The 17,347-nt window shown below is 43.3% G+C and overlaps 1 protein-coding gene across 2 annotated transcripts in view; it reads left to right on the forward strand.

Moving 5' to 3' along the window:
• Positions 1-1,343: 1,343 nt before the first annotated feature.
• EFCAB2 (EF-hand calcium binding domain 2) overlaps positions 1,344-17,347 on the forward strand; it is a 33,431-nt gene continuing 17,427 nt past the window's right edge. Inside the window, exon 1 of one of the 2 annotated variants that reach the window (XM_064445817.1) lies at positions 1,344-1,480. In XM_064445817.1, coding sequence (XP_064301887.1) covers positions 1,428-1,480 — 53 coding nt within the window. In that variant the 5' untranslated portion in view covers positions 1,344-1,427. The remainder of the gene's footprint in view (positions 1,481-17,347) is intronic. The other variant, XM_064445816.1, reaches the window with a different exon arrangement.

Below are 17,347 nucleotides of genomic sequence, written 5' to 3' on the forward strand. Positions count from 1 at the left end.
ACCACCATAGATCTACAACCAGGAAAGACAAAGGTTTTCTGTGTGGAGGGGTTGAGGGAGTAAGAAACAGGACGCCTGTAAGACTGAAAGGTAAGGGCCTGTCCTGCTTCTGCTGTTGCATCCTCTAACTTCGGCTGCCATGCTGTTCTCACCAAAACTTCTGTTATCAATTTGAGAGGAAACAAATCTGTGCTACTCTTATAGTCAAACTTGTAATCTGAAATATTTAGTTACTTTAATAAACTGTTCAAGTCTGTAGATAACCTTTCAGTGGGATCACCTTTGTTAGAGAGCATAATCAGCTGTTTTCCCAACAGAGTGATGGTGTATTCTCTTGGGTATCTATTACACCCTCTTTACTCTGAGCCGCGTTCAATAAAAACGCAGAAATAAGTGGCTGAAAGGCAAATAGCAAATGTTATAAATGTTATTTAAAAAGCAAGCTATTTTTTTAAAAGCAAAGAAGCCCTGTTTACCTTCAGTGTGTTTTCTGAAATTTCAGGCTTCCATGAACACTGAGCGCATCACAACTGATTGTTTGAGAGGTGGAGATGAGCGTGTGAGGAGTCGTCATCCACACGGGCTTTGCAAAAAATTTAACATCTGACAAACAAGCACCTGCTGTGGCACGGACAAGGTTTTAGTTCTAGGAATTTCATAAATATTTATTTTCTATGAATATAGGGTTGCATCTTGCTGGAATATTAATATTTATATTTTTTCTTCTTTCACAGTTGTTTTAGAGTCAGAAGAACCAGGCATCACAAGCATGCCTGCTAAAACACATAGCTAAATTTAAACTGCACAGTTTTAATATCGCCAAGACAGAATATTTTAGCTGTTTCAGAGCAACGGTATTTAGAATAAAATGTTCTTTCACTTTCTAAAGCTTAGATACACGGAAATCTCTGCAATTCCTGGGAAAACTCTATTTTTAAGAGCAATGGAGCAGTGGGAAGCAGCAGGCCCGGGGGGCTCGGCCAGAGCCTGGCCGCGGGGCCAGCGGCGTGCAGAGCCGCGCGGCACCGGCCCCACCTCACGGGCCAGGTAGGGGTTTCCGTCCCGTTTTATCTCTCTTTGGCACAAGTGGGAGTAACACCCCAATCCCTTGCCTGGGGCGGCGCGGGGTCCCGGGGAGCGGGCCGAGCCTCTGCGCTGGGCTCTGGATTTTGGGCTCCATCGGTGTTCAGGGGCGGCTACGGCCGATCCCTGCCCCCGGCTCGGGGCCGACCCCCGCCACGCTCCTTCCACCGCCTTTCACTTGCTTTGTACGCTAGCAGGCCGCCGAGGCCGCAAGCGGAGGGCCTTCCCGGGCGGAGGGACGGCGGCTGCCTCCGCCAGCCCGGCGCGGCCCGCTGGGCAGGCCGCCGGCCTCGCCGCGCCCGTCGGCTGGGAGGAGGAGAGGGCCCGGCTGGGCCCGCGTCGCCATGGAGACGGCGCTGGGCTGCCGCCATGGCGGCGAAGGAGGGGAGCTGCGAGGGTAAGGCTGGGCCAGTCCGGGGCCTCCAGCCCCGCGGGGAGTGCGGGAGCGCCGGGCTCCGGACTAGGGGGGCCCGCCTCGTCGCGGCCTCCGGTCTCCGGCGGCGGGAGACGCCGCGGCCGGCGGGGTCACCCCTTCCCGGGGCTGGTGCCGCCGTGGCACACGGACACGCACCGGGAGACCTACGTTGTGTGCGTATATGTATATATATGAATGCATGCACTTTTACGTACGCACACATAAATACACCCTCGCAATCCCATTCAAGGTGGCCACACCGCTGCTCCCGCCTCAGGGCGAAGGGATCTCCCCAGCACTCCTCTCACGGGGGATGCCACCAGCCGCCCGCTGCGATGCCACCCGCGGTCAGTGCCACTCGCGGGCCGTGGCCACGGGTGCTGGCAGCCTCCTGACCGCGTTACCGCCGCGCAGGGCGCAGCCGGGGATGGCAGCGGGGCCGACGGCCTCCTCACGGCGCGGGGCGGCGGCCGGGGCGGCCGGAGCCGCTGCTGGAGCCAGCTGGCCATCACCCCGTGCAGCCATTTCTGGATGCATCGGGCTCTCTCTGCCAGGAAAAAAGTAATCTGTGCTGCTGATAGCACCATGGCTTATTTTTAGAGGCAAGCGTGCTCTACTTTGGGGAGTGTTGCCAGAAATTATATTTTACAGGCTAAAGGTAATTCCTCCTGCAAGGATAGTCAAGTATCATTTCAAGGAAAATGTACTTTCTGTAAAACAGTATTGTGAGTTCTAAAATCCATCCTTTCCATAAGTAAACTTGTGTCTGTTGTAATAGCCTGCAAATTCTGAACATTGTATTTGAAATAATCTAAATGATGGCTTATTTCTTGTTATTTAGGAAAAACCCAGTACATTCAGTAGAAAATTCCTGTATAAATAGTTGCTGTGGATGGTACTTGAATGAGTAATTTGATTTTGGTAGAAGTATTTCTAGCGTGTACTTTGCAGCATGGATATCTTGCAGAAATCAAGAAATACGACCGATGTAGCTTCAGTGAGGACTGTTCTAAAAGTATTATTTCTTTTATACTGTTTGTAGTTTTTGTTTAGTCTTGTGAAAGCATATTTTCCACATCTTTCCATTTTTCCAAATGAAGCTGAGGCACAGCCCTGGCAGGGGTGGAGAGAGATGATAGGATAACAGCCTAGAAGCCTGCTGACCCGTCTGAAAGGAGGGAATCTGGTGTTCTGGCAGGGTAACAATAATATTGGGAAGTTTGTTGGTTCCATATATTTTGGGCACCCATATGTACGATACTGAGATTTTGCACCATGTTGTCAGTCCACAGGCAGAAACTCTTCGAGAAGGAAGGCCGTAGTGTTTTGACTGTTTGATTAATGGCTTTTAATGCTGTTTTTGTAGTTTCAAAGCGAGAATACTTTGTAAGAAGTTTAATTCCTGTATCACTGAAGACATTCTGTCTTGGGTTTTTTTTGATTTTTTACGCTTTTGTTTTTTAACATTCTGTAAAACACTATTTCCAATAGACTATCAGATGTTCTCTTCTGGAGGAAAATTGTGCTTTCATCCTAAACGACCTTGACCCATAAACTCCGTTTCTGGCCCTACCAGGCTTCCTGATGGATCATGGAAAGTGACATACTGGGCTTTGGTTTCCTACCTGTAGAATGAGGACAATAACCCGTACTGCACAGACAAGGCATCTGCCTTACCTTCCATCACGTGTGAGAATCATAGCCTGTTATTAGGCAGACCAGTGGCTTATTGCCCTATAAAGGTGTGTCTCATTATTATAGACACAGCTGAGGTAGGCTAACAGTGTCTTATTAAGCTGCAGAAGCAGCCCCATAAGAATAAGTCTCTTACACCCATTTCAGAGTTGCTATTAGGCTTCTTGCAGATAGCAGTTAGAGGGTTAATTAGGGTTCCCCAGTTCTGGATTCACACACTTATCATGCTTTCTTCTGACAAGCATTCCACACCTATGCAAACTGCAACATTTATTATGCTTCAAACAGAACAATAACATTAGTTGTATTGTCAAATAGTCTTTAGGGTATTCCTCTTGGTTCTTTGTAGAACTGCAATTCTACCAGCTTTCACGGTAAAGGTTTCCCTGAGGCCCTATTATTTTCAAGTTTTGTCATCTTCAAAGTTAAAATGCCTGCCTAAACATTTTACAGATGTGTATGATGTACACAAGCAAAAATGGTGAAAAGTCAAATCCTGCAACCTCTTGTACGTCATGTTACTCACATGAGTATTGCCCTCTACTGTACGCAATTCTTGTGAATAGAATCTTGTGTGTTCATGCCTATACTAGCTGTAGCTACATGTTTTATATATGAATTTATATGCCTACATTTGTGCTTTCAACATTGTTTAATGCTTTTTCTTCATACCCATCTGATTATGCTAGACTGCTTAATCTCTCTTCTGCATATTTGTCCGTATCTTCCCTCCTATCATTCTATTTCTTTCTCTTTTTCTGCTACTTAATTCAGTCTGTCTGTTCTTCCATTTGCTCTCAGATACTTTCTTTGTAATTTGACATAACATGTCAGATTTTCTAAGTTTTAATATCTCTGATCTCAATGCTGATGTTACTGGAACCTGAAAGGAAAATGTCAGACCGGTAGTGCCTGAAGTAGAACTAGACAGAAGACAAGACATATTTTTCTCCAGCTGGGATTTAAGAAATCACATGGAAGTACATAAAGGAGAAAATGCTCAGTGTTGCTATATCATTATGGAAATGTTATGTAATTGATCAGTATTAGAGTTTTTCTAAGACCATATTCTTTGTGCCAGTTAGCACATATTTAAAAAGCAATTAATTAAGTCATGAATTTTAATCCAAAAGGAAGTATATTAAATACTGAGCTCGTTTCACCCACTTACGCCCATATGAAACTGAATAACTAGTTCTGGATAACAGATGCCCTCCAGAAAGATACCTGATTCTGATGCGAAGACCTACAGAGATGGAGAACAACCATTCTGTGATGATGGTTTTCTCTGGTAAATGATTAGTAGCTGTTCTGGGTAGTTTGAGTTACAGCTGCAATATGTAATCAAGCCTCACAGACCCTCTTTCCCGCTTATAAAACAGTCATGTGGTGGTCGTTAGTGGGGATGGGAAAGAGTTTTCACCCCAACTTTAGTGCCTTAGGTACACATTAACAGTGTGTTCAATCATACGTATATATCTGCTCTTTAACTGCAGCGGTTTGCTGCCTGACACGCTGGTGAAATCAAGAGGTTTACTGGAGTTTACATTTGGTAAGAACTAGCTACATGTCCCATTCAACAGCTACCTTCTTGCAAAGAAGCCGAGCTGCCCACATTTCACCTGCCTTGCCAAATCCTCCCGGGTCTGGACGTAGGATCTAAACCTTCCTTCTCCATGTCACCTGGCTCTGCCTGGATTCTGTGTCACTAGAGATACTGAAAATGTGCTATCACTGCTCATTCTGTTTTAATAAAGTTGCAATTCCAAGCTTAGAAAGCCTAGTAGCTGCCACGAGCACTGTAGGCAGTTGTAACCATTAATTCTGCTTGGAGCACGCTTAATTAACATGAGAATTTCAAACCTGACGCAGAAAAGCGCTTAAGCTGTGTACAGCTTTGGGGAATCCCGCTGTATGGGATAATATGATGCACGTGACACCTAAGCACACTAGGACATTTAAGGGTCTTGCTACACTGAGGATTTTAAAATGTATTTTTAAGGGTTTCACAAATAATCATCATCATTTGAAAGGTACAAAAGCTATGCATTAGACACAATAAACCTTCAGGCTAAAGTAGTCCATCAGACAAATCATCTCCAATTTGAAAAGTGGCAGTGTTTCATTTATGGAAAAAAATTACAAAATTAGTATGAGTTGTTAAAAATAAGTAGCTTTCACAGGGCTCGAGCAAGCAATATTTCAGCTCTAGAAGAAAATCTGAATACATGAGATCACTTAGGAAATCAGTGTGCAGTTTTATCACAGTGGAATTTACAGATGAACACTGAATATTTTTATATCCTCTTGTTGACGTTACTGTGAGAAATTACATGAGGAGAAAAGTTTCTATCTTTTATTAGACGGTAATGCAGTTTAACATGCACCCTGGCATCAGTCTGAGTTATGTTTTAATATTTGTACTTATCTGAGAGTGAAACAAAAAATAAATTGTGTCTATCTCCCATGGACAAACACAGGCTGTAGATCTGATCTTCTTGGCTATATTCCTGCAGTAAAAGTTGATCTCAAATGGAGGTAGAGTAGGTAATTGTGGATTGACAGGTTCTTGTTTCCATGGTGCATAAAATGGCAGAATTTTTTCAGTTTGGCTCTACTTCTACCTGAGTTACTGAATAAAAAATTGGCTGGTGTGCAGAAAGGCTTTAAACTTTTTTGTCTTTTCAACAATGCCAACCAGCAGATATGCAGTGCTGACAGGGAGCTTGCGAACTCCCACAAATTATCTTTCCAACAATAGTTAACATGTTATTAAGAATTTCCATGTCTACATACTAATTATTCTGAGATCTGAGGGGTTGGGGTTTTTTTTGCAATTTAGGAGTACCTTTGTTTTGCATGAACAGATACAGCTTTGTTTCTATTGGCAATAGAACGTGTCGGGCTCAAGGCAGTGGAAGGGAAATGGTCTTTCGGGTAACAGAGGTCTGACATGAACCTGATGTTGAATGTGCTCAACATTTAGCCCCCAGGTGGGAGGTGGCCCTGCAGACAGGGGTGCTGGTCATGCCGCTGCTCTGCCCTGGCCAAATCCTGCCATGGGGTCTGGCTGCCGCTGCTGCTGTTTCTGCCATGGGGGTATGGTTGAGGTGGTGGGGCAGAGGCTGGAAATAGCTCCTACACATCTTGTGAGGTATCCTGAGGGGAGAAGCAGCTGTGGCAGTGATGTCCCAGCCCAGCCTGTGCAGCGGTGGGCCTTGTGCCTGGTGTGGCAGAGGTGGCAGGATGGGCACAGTTGGAGGTGGGGCTGGGGATGATGCAGAAGGTGGCCAGAGAAGCGGGAAGCTCCTTGCACACAGCTTGCACGTACCCCATGTGGGGCTAAAAGCTATTGGCATAGTAAGGGGCAGGAGGTCCCAAAACCCACCTCTGGCCCCCACAGCTTTTGAGACTGGATTATGTGCTACCTGGCAGGTCACAGGAGATACTTTTATAAATGATCTTCAATTGTAAATGCCTGTCTTTAAGAAAATTACAGACTCCAAACTTTTTGGGAATGTGACATTACTGCTCAATGGTACATAGGCATGGGTAGTATGTGAAAGCCCCATGAACCTCAGATTGGAAGGGATTTCCCTGAGCCCAGCCTGGGGCTGTATACAGCCATAACTTTCAAAAGCTTACCAAGCTCCATCTTAAAAATGGTAAGGATTGTTTTGTTGTTGGTGTAAGGTCACAGGAAGTTCTGGACCGTTATTGCTGATGGTCAGGTTGAAAATTAGACATGAATTCTGAAATTTATCCATGTGTCCTTTTTCTTGCTGTTAGTCAGCTTTCTTCTTTAGCTTAGTCTGCCTCAAATGGTTAGAGAAATAAGTCTTATTCTCCATTGATGATAAGTGTAAATGTCTTAAATTTGTCAGCTGAAATGCTGTTCAAATTCAGAATATTACTCTTAGGCAAACAAAAAGAAAATTGGAAGTTCATGTTCATTCACGATACGTAAAGGAAGTGACTTAGCACTGTAAGTGACACTTCTAAGACAGCTCCTTACAAAACACACAGCTGCAGCAAACCCTTGTAAATCCCTTGCCATTTGTTTCACTGTAACAGCCTTCCCTTGCTTGGTCAAAGCCCTCACTCCAGAGTAGTGCAGGTAGAATTGCAACTGGTCTAGAAACTGTGTTTTTTTAACCCATTTGAGACCCTGTCAGGCAAATTGAAGGGGAAGGGCTTGTGATAATGTAATAACAGCATGTATTAAAAGTCATACTTAAACCCCCTCATTCTTCCATTATATTGTAGACAATTACAGTTCTTTCAGAAGAAGAAAGTTTACAAACTGCTGTATTCTAGCAGCGCTACTGTGGTGCTGTAGTTAAACTTTATAATGGCTTATCTTTAAAATAAATTCATTAACGGAGCACTAATATCCACTTGATTCTGGTTCCTGGGCCCTTGAGCAATCAGTGTGCAGAGGCAGTTTAGTAGGCATATTCCATTTATGAGATGTTTGTTGCTACCACACATGCAATCAGATGTACATGTGTGCCGTTGGTGACAAGTTGTAGAGTGCCCTGTTGGGGCCATCCCACATCACCGGCAGAGTGAGCTGCTGCTGTGGGGCGCACAGCAGTGTGCGTACTACTGCATTTTGGTGGAGCTTGGTGTGGTGCATGTGTTGTAGGCTGTGGGTATTGGAGTCGTCCTTTGAGGCTCTGCCATCTGCTTCTGGGGCCGGCATTGTGGAGAGTCCAGGAAAAGTGGAGACAAATGCCTTCTGCAACCACACAGCATAGCAGCATGGGTTGGGTCCTGCCAGTGTCGCAGCCTATGTAAGCCTTCTTGTCAGAAGCAGTTGTAGGTATAGCAAGACTCTCAGCATCGCCAGGAGAGCTATATATACTTGCAGGGCGGTTTGCAGTTGGTGATGAAAGAGAATATGAGTATGGGCTACACATAAGTCTTTCATTATATCCCAGGTGTGGCTGAGATGAAAGATACGGAGCAAATTGCAACAGTGGAGATTACTCTTTTTGCCAGCTCTGAGCTGCAACAGGAGTGCTGACTGATACAACTGCCAGAGTTGGGATTTCACGGATATGCAAGACACCCCTAACAGAGATTTATGCTCAGCTTATCTCTGCCTTATGAAAAGGGAGACTTCATGCAGCCGGTATTGACTTAAAAAAAAAAAGTCACAATTATTTTTTGCAGGCTAACAAATGTCAAGTGCTGGTATTTCTTTCACTTCACTGTGGGAAGGGTAACAGCATGACTTTCCTCAAGAGATGTATACGATATTAATTGTGTATTATCTATGAATCAAAGGCATACAGGAGGCAATCCAGATCTGTGCATAGATGGGACTTCCTTGCCTTCTTTGGGTGACTGGAGGCATGTCTCCACATCCTCTGCTCTGAAAGGAGATCTTTATATCAAAAGGAAAGGATTTTTCCCCCATTGTTCCACAAGTTAGTTGGACAAAGCATGTTGTTTCACTGCCCTCAGCGTCAGTTGCATGCAATGGCAAGTATTTGGCAGCTTGTCTGTGAACACCAGCTAGCAGAAGAACTTTGCTGTCAGAGGTGGACCTGTGCAAATGATTTGGGTGAGTGATATTACTCGGAGCTTGCTGCTTTGGCTCATGAAGCTCAAGGCTTCATGAAGTCAGACTCAGCCACCACCTGAGTAGCTGCAAAATGATGATGTGCTTGGCTGGCTGAAATCTAGGTCATAATTGAGACCTGTTAAGTCCAATTTGGATACGTGTTTCTTCCTGAGAGTGGTGTTTGCATGCTGCTTCCAAACTAATAATCTGCAGCAGTTGTGAGGCCTGTGGAACTAAAGCATTGCTATGGCCAACTGCTTGGGAAGACTGGCAGGACCAAAGCCTGAGAGCCGTAGTTGAACATTTCATGCTGTGTCCTGATTTTTGCTCTAAAAATGTTACAGCTACTCCTGACATAAAATATTTGACACCTTATTAAATGAAATTGCATGTCGTTATGATCCAGGACTCAGTAGCTTTTTCTGTCCTGTAAGGTCACTGTGTAACTGTCCTATCCTGGAGTCCTGAGGCCCCTCCAAGAAGTGGAAAAAGGCAAAACAGGTTTGAGAAAAAAAAAATGTTTCAACACATGATGAAATATGAGATTAAAAAAAAGGAATTAGCTTTTCTGCAAGGACTCTTCAACAACAAATGCACAAAGCGTGAGCAGATTCGTGTGGAAGCTGGGAAGAGAAAAGCTGCTATGGTCAGGGTAGATGCTGTTGTATTTTGAAAGATGCTCAGGAGGACTGCCAAGCATTTCTGCTGTAAGGAGTGATGACACCAGATTCTTTCAAGCTCTAGAGATTACCCCCGCTTTTTAGCTAGAGTTTGGGCGTACGCAGGGCATACCCTGCGTACATTCCTTCTGGTTCTCAGTGCTGAGTATTCTCTGGAGGATATAGGCAATAAGCTGTATGTTACTGTTTGAAGCATGAGCCTGCACTATTTAATACGGGGGTGACAGTGGGTTAGGATACAAGGAGTAAGGTGCTTAAGAAGGTCAGGTCAGGGCATTAGCTCTCACTATTGACTGTTTCAGAGCTCAAAGGGACTTTGTACTCAGGGTGATAAAAATCTGTAAGCTGTAGCTGTAGGGAAAGGTGCAAGATAGAGCTGTGACCTCGCACAGCAAGGTGCTTATCACTAAGCGCTAACTGCAGTACCCCCAACAGCCAGGGGGACAGTGGGAGATGCCAGGAGGAGCTCAGGGCTGTGGCTAGGTGGAGCTGCACCGGGTTCTTAGAGCAGCAGCAGCAGCAGCACAGTAAGTTGGAGCTGGAGGACGGCTGGGTGCCAAGTGTTTGCTTGTGCACTTCCCTGCTACTTACAGGCAGTAATCCTCCCACACAGTATCATCCTGGCTGGTCAAAAGAGAGAACAGGAAGCCTGCCTGTGATGCTGCATATGGGGAAATCCAACTTGCATTGCCATTTCCTGATGGAAGGGCATCTGCCTACCAGCGAGGCAGGGGATGACAGCCTCCACTGGACCATTTTCCTTGCAGATGTAAAAGGAGTGCTGTAGCACGGCTTACAAATTACTCACTAGAAAATGTCAGTGTGTCTTGCAATTATAGCCAGAATGAGGCTGACTTGTGGTTTTGTTTTCTGACTTTTTTTTTTCTGGCCATGCTTCTAGGTCCAGAACACTTCATCAGCAGGACAATGCAGTGCTGTAGCCAAGTCCTGGCCCCAGCCTGCACACCTGCATTTCCAAGGCCTGGACTAGCCCATCTCAGCTAGGTGCTGCTATGGGCCACTGCCTGGGCTTGTGGTAGATCAGGAATCCCTGACAGAGTCTTGTTTTAATTGCTTTGACCTGGAATGTGATGCATACTGCATCCCAGCTGTGTAGTGATACCAACCAGCCAGCCACTGCACCTCCATTTCTCCTCTTTGGCAGATGCAGACCAAATCACAACTTCATTTTGTGCAGTGAAAGTAGGAAGGACTCCTTCTATACCATCCCACCAAAAAAAAACCCAACTTGAAAAATTGATCTCTCATCAAACCTCAGCTAGTGCAGAGGTGTGAGAAAATTGAATTCCAGCTGAGTATAGCCAGGTAGTATTCCTTGATTATTTCCCAGGACTGTAGGCTTCTCTGCTGATGCTTGTGAAGACTGGCGCTTCAGTATATATAGATATATATGTAGATATAGCACATCTGCACAGATTGTGTACAGTAAAACATCAGGGAGTATTTTGTTGAGCCTTTCCTGAAATGCATGAAGTGCTGTCAGTGACATGGATTGATATGTACCGGTGTTACATCACTCAGACTGCCTACATAGAATGGAATTTTCCCTAGCAAACCATATGACTGTAGCATCCTTCCCCCATATATCCCAGGATTAGTGTATACCTAACTTGCTCTCACCAACAAGCTGCACAGGAACTCTTTGAACAGCAAGGAGGAAGGATTTTCTTGCCTGTAGGGCAGGGGAGAGACTAATCACCTTTTCCTGAAAAATAAGTCAAAGCAAGCAGAGTCTGCCGGTGGTGTCAGCCACCTCTGCCTGTGTGCATTTCTGTGTAAGGAGCTCAGCCAGGTAATAGGAAAGGCAGAATCATATCCCTTACCACAGGTTCAGCACGTGCCGCTGCTTTTTTAAAAATGGTACCAAACTTCCGTATGCCTTCCCCACCAGCAAACCTGTCACATGTCCGGCCCTGAAGAGCACTTAGTGGAGTTCTACAGACTGTAAGGAACACTGTACAACATGAGCAGGATTCCCGCTGGGACCTCGTCCCACTCAGCCACTCCTAACATCTAACATTCCTGGCCCCTCTTCCCTTCACTTGCAAGTTCTGCATGGTTATAAATAGTTTCAGTAAGTTTAGAGTAAGCTTCCTTTGCATTTTATATGTAAGAGGTCCTTATGCCTTTTATTTCTTTGACAAACAAATTGCTATCCTCCTTTCTGGGGATCTCCAGAAAAAAATCGGTTGGAACTGGGGAAATTAATGTCTGTGTTCTGGAAGCCTGGGCACAGGGAGGCTCTCAGGGTTGTAGTATAGAAAATTATGCAGAAAACAGTGGTTCCCTCCAACATGTGGACATTTTTGTTTTACAGCAAGCATCTGTCAAGGATTTTGCAGAGGCAGCAAGGGTATCCCTCGTAATTTGCCCTTCTCCATTCCCATAGGCAAATTCATTATCTGCAGCAAGCCCAGGTAGTGATTGTAGTTCCACTGGGGCGTCATGCTGACATACTTTGCAGTCTGGATCACCTGGCTTTAAGAAATAAAGCGCAAGCTCTGCACAGTGCAAGAAAACAGGATCCTGGTAAAGATGTGGGAGTCAGGTTTAATGCAGCAGCTCTTCAGGCTGTTATATTGTTATGAATCAGAGCAGATAGGTATGAGTTATCAAGTACTGAGGACACAGGCTGATCTCTGTGGACTGGTGTGGGAACTGTTTGCCCAACACAGGCCAGGCAAAATAATGGCAAGAGCAACCAGAAGTGACAGCATTAAAAGGGGTTTGATGACCTGCAGGAATGTGTACCGTGAGGGAAAGAAATATTTTTTCCACTGATGAAGAACCAGATTTGATCCAGAAGGGAGGGCAGTAGACAAGATTGACCTTGACTCCAACACGTCTGGGGTGATGTAACTGGGACAAGAACTTTGTGAATGGTGGATATTCCTTTTCAAATCAATACACTTTAATATGAACTGTGTTTTGGAGGCAGTGTGAGCTATGGATTTAAACACCTTTGGATATACTAGGTGATGAAATGCATTGACTGTTTATGGCTTCTTTTCCAACTCGATGGGGCATCCTCCATGGCCTGTTCTATGTTATAGTGCCAGTTAGAATAAGAATTTTATGAGCAGCTAGAAGCTTGACTGCTTATCAAGGCAGCGATAATCTCCATACTTACTTTGTGTCTCAACAGTTGAATTAGTTTGTTAATTGCCCCATTAGTTTTGGTTCCCCCACGTATTAAAACATCTGAATCTATGGTAGCTTAGAATGCCATGGCATTTAAAACACCACCTACTGAGCAATAAAAACCTAGGATAATATTCAGGATGTCTTGTTTCATTAGGTAAAGTTACTGGCAACTTGTAGTTCCATTAGTTGCCTCTGACTGTCACAAACTGGATATATTTTGCATATTGCTATATTGTTGCATTTTTCAACTTTGAGGTTGAAATGCACAGTTATTATATAATATTTTTAAAAGTCTTTAATGGATTTGTCAACTTTTAACTGAAATAACCAAAACATTTCCTTTGTGGTTGATCTGAACTCTTTTTATTTTATATTGCTAGCATCATTCTATAAAATAACCTCATTCCCATGGCCAAAGCTAGAGTCCAGATAGAGCTTAAATTTTTATGTCACTTTAGTATATATTTTGCCCATGTTACAATTGTCTTATGTAAAGACAAAAAGGGAAACTTCTGTTTAATATTTTTGTGTCAGAATTTGAGGTAGCTTTTGCAGTTACCTTTGCTACAGCCTTCATCAAACTGACAGCCTGTATTTTATTATCAGACATCGAATTAATTACTAGCATTTTCTAAAACCCTATTTGCTGCTGGTGGTTTTGTTCTTGTGGTTATTCGCACCACATGCCATGGGGTTGTGCAAAGATTGTTCTGATTGCTCTACTCTGAGAGCTCCGTTCTGTGTATCTGTTTTAAAATATAGTCCCTTTATTTTTATTTTCTATTAGTAACGTAATTACTCTTGTGGAAACAACCAGGTAATTTTTCATCTCTCACTTGTATTACCATTAGGAAAAGAAGTATGATGACAGGGTGAGGTTATGCTCTTGCCCCAAGGTTGCTTGCATACCTGATGATGAGTGTAGGGCTTTGGTTTTGTTGATTCACACTGATTATGGGGTTTGCTTGTACTGCATGGTGTATGCTGTGACAAACGTAAACAATAGGGAACAATGATATGGCTAGCTTCTAACAATTTTGAAAAACGTGAAGGAAAAAGCTTTTACTGTTCTTGAGACTTCATTTTTGCTTCTCTGAGAATGCTTGAAAGTGATCTCTGCAGAACCCAGTTAAGCTTTTTTATCTTCTACAGGAAACAGACTAAAATTTAGACTGCCTAGGTATCTTCTGTGATAACACGGGATGCTTCTCATCCAGGGGACAAAGCATTATCCCTTTCCTGAATCTGCAGGCCATAGCTTGTATCCCCAAACTGGAGTAGGTACCATGGTCAGTGAAGACCTCAGCCTCGTAATTTCCTGGGAACTGGCATATACCAAATTTAATTAAGCTGCATTTTTTATCTCTTTATTCAATCTGAATGGCTAAACTCAGGTGACACATTTCCCATTGGTGCCATCAATACTTTGGGTCAACCTGTTTTCTTCAGATTGTAGTTCAGGAATGGGTTTATCCCTTCTTTGGAGGAATCAAGCTGCTATATAAAGCTCTTGATTTTCTTCAAACTCTGCTTGATTTGTCTTTCCAGAATGAAGGCTCTTCAGTGAACATGCACCTTAAATTATTTCGTTATGTATCACAAGAAACAAAGTAATAACATTGCATATTCCGCAAGCTTACAGCTTAATCATATTGTTCCTTTCTGTTCTGGTATCTAATACATTAATGTCATACATGCTATAGGAGGTACAGAGTAGAGAAAAAAATATTCCTCTTGCCTCAATATTTTTAGAACATGGCATACAATTACTGTTTCAGCATATTAGGCTGACTGTACATTCAGCTGCCTCTGGAATTAAGAAGGTCACTAGAAAAAAATCTAATGTATGCCTTTTTTCCTACAGAGCAGAAAAGTCTTGCTAATAAGTCACATTCAAATGGCCTCAAGATTGTTTTCTCCCTGTGTTCCTTTTCCTCAGTAATTTCCTTAAAATAGGATTAGTTAAACCTGTAAGGTTTTCTTCTTTGGGATGGGGCAAGGTTTCTGAATTATTTTTAAGTCAGCCAAGCTCCCCACACTTAACATGAAGGCAACACAAACATTTGTGGCAGAATAATTTAGGGAGTTGTATACTTTGCTTTGGAGTTAGGAAAGAGATGCAGTAGCACAGGAACACCTTACGCTGGTATCACCAAGAATTCATCTTATGACACCACACTGGCTTTCCCTTATTGTTGTGGAAACACAATGTCTTGATAAAACTGTTGAGCTTATTTGACAGTGTTTGAGGTTTCACTTGTGCTGGTGATGCTGAGTATCGTGACTGCTTTTTAATATCTTGACCTAGGCGATGGTCCAGTCAACACTTGCTTAAAAGCCTGATTAGATCTCATAAGAGCTAATTGATAACCTCCTCTGAGATGCAGTTGTGAAGTCTCTTATTGATTTTGCTTCATGTTTAAACAAATATACACAGTACATTTCTTCTCATTAGAACTACAGTCAGATCTGGTGGATTTTGGTTTTTGTTCTTTGGGATTTTTTTCCAATTCTTACGCCTTTATTTCCATTAGTGATTTTGTGAATGATTTTGGAAGAGGTCAGATGAAACAGTGGCTGCAAACATCAAAGACAAATCTCTTCTGCTTTCTAGTTCATCTCTTTCATCCTTTTGCCCTGTACACCTAGGTAATAAATTGGGAATTGCCCTTAAAGGGAACATTGTACTAGTTTCACATTTTCAGGAATAGCACCAGTCTCCCTTCTTACTAGGAACTGTTCCTGCATCTTGTAACATTTCCAGGATTTTAACTCCATATTAAAGTTGTAAGGAGTAAGATCTGTTTAGCTATTTCTGCTTATTGGCCAAACCATTTTTTTGACCATGCAGTAGGCTCAGTTTTTAAGCAGGGACTTCATGCTTACTTTTTTGTACCTTTTTCCGCCTTCGGCTGACTCAGATATTCCCCATAACTCAACCACCTTCTCACCTCTCCTTTTTGTTTGGCATTGTATGGCAAGACAGAGTGTTACTTGTGTTTTTGAGGATGATAAGAAGAACTAGGATTTGCAAAGGACGATCATAGGGGCCTTATGGAAGAGTGTTGGAGCAGTGTGGGGAGGGTGATAAAATAAATAGCTTGGATCTGTGAGCAGAAAGAGAAGGTTCACTGAAGTCGAGTGGAGATTGCAGGGGGCTTTAAGACTCACATGTTCTCATGTGGCAGCCTTCACAGCCATGCCCCCTCTCGTGTCCATTGCCTTCTTATAAATGTTCCTTTTTCTTCATGGCAGTCTTTGCATCTCATTCCCAGTTTTTCAACTGACAGGACCAAGATTGCTTCCTACATTTTTGGTTGAAATAATGGCTAGTGGGAAAGAGAAGAAATGTTGCTGGAGTATGCAGCCACTGGTACAATTCTGTACTTCCTGCTGATAAGCCCTGGTTAGTGGATGGGGAGATCTACAAAAGAGCTGTTGATAACAACACTTAAGTAAAACCAGAACAACAACATGTAAATGACTCTAAAACTGTCTGTCACTGAGTTGGGGTTACCCACTTGTGTCCTTTCAGACTGACTAGTTCAGCAAGGCTTCCTTGTGTGAGAAAGTGTTCCTGTCACCAGGCACCTCAGGTTTCCTCACACCTGCTTGTAACTGTAACAAGTACCATGAAGAGAGGATGGAGTAATTAATGAGGTGTCCAGAGGCATATAGGAGTTTAAATATAAAATTGACTATATTTATTAAAATATACCTAGATTAATCTTTTTAAAGATTAACGTTTCAAGTGTGTTGAGGAGTAACACTAAGTAATAAAGTTAAGTCCACTGGTGCTTCTACAAATCAGCCCTTAATTTTACTCTTTCCATAGCACGAAAAGAGTTTCAGAGTATCGCATTGCATAAGTAGGTTCATCAGGCTGCACTGGGACTATATCTTTTCCTGTGAGCAGCAGACATGCTGCTCGCTGGCATTGTAGGTGGTTGTTTAATGTTGGCCTACCTGTTCTTTTGATATGGCTTTTTTTCTGAATGTAATTTGTCTTCAGTGAAAGGAAAGGTTGGCTTTTTGAACCATCAGAGCAACTGGCCCTGAGGAAGAAAAGAAAGTGAGCTCATGCAGTTAAATGAATAGTAGAATCTATAGAATTTTATCAACTATAAATCACTTTTTAAAATGCTCATTACTCAAGAGTCTGGCAGAGCCACATCTATTTAATTGCTTCTATTCCCTACAAAGACTGAAGCTGTAGTCTATGAAGAAGAAATGCCACGACTGAGGAAGGTGTGCTGCTTAAGGGCTGGCTTCAAATGGGCCTCAGAGTGCTGGGGAACAGTTTGGACAAGCTGAAGAAGACAATTCTGTCTGAAAGAACCAGCAGAATTAATTTGGGATCCCCAGCTCCCTGTCAGTCTTACTTAACTAGCAGCATCTAGAGATATATCTACTTCATGCTAAACAAACTGGGAAAATAGCAAAATATTCTTATAGTGAAACTCAAATGGAAGAGGGAGGTTCACAGTATGTGGAATAAGGGACTGGCCACTTGGGAGGAATATAGGAACATTGTCAGGGTATGCTGAGATGCAATGAGGAAGGCCAAGGCTCACTTGAAACAAAATCTGGGGATCGATGTCAAAGATAACAAGAAGGGCTTCTTTAAATACATCAGCAGTAAAAGGAAGACTGGGGATACAGTGGGGCCACTGCTGAACAAGGAAGGGGCCCACGTGACGCAGGATGCAGGAAGGTGGAGTTATTGAATGCCTTCTT

Source organism: Phalacrocorax carbo, chromosome 3 (assembly GCF_963921805.1).
Source record: "Phalacrocorax carbo chromosome 3, bPhaCar2.1, whole genome shotgun sequence".
Classification (NCBI taxonomy): domain Eukaryota; kingdom Metazoa; phylum Chordata; class Aves; order Suliformes; family Phalacrocoracidae; genus Phalacrocorax; species Phalacrocorax carbo.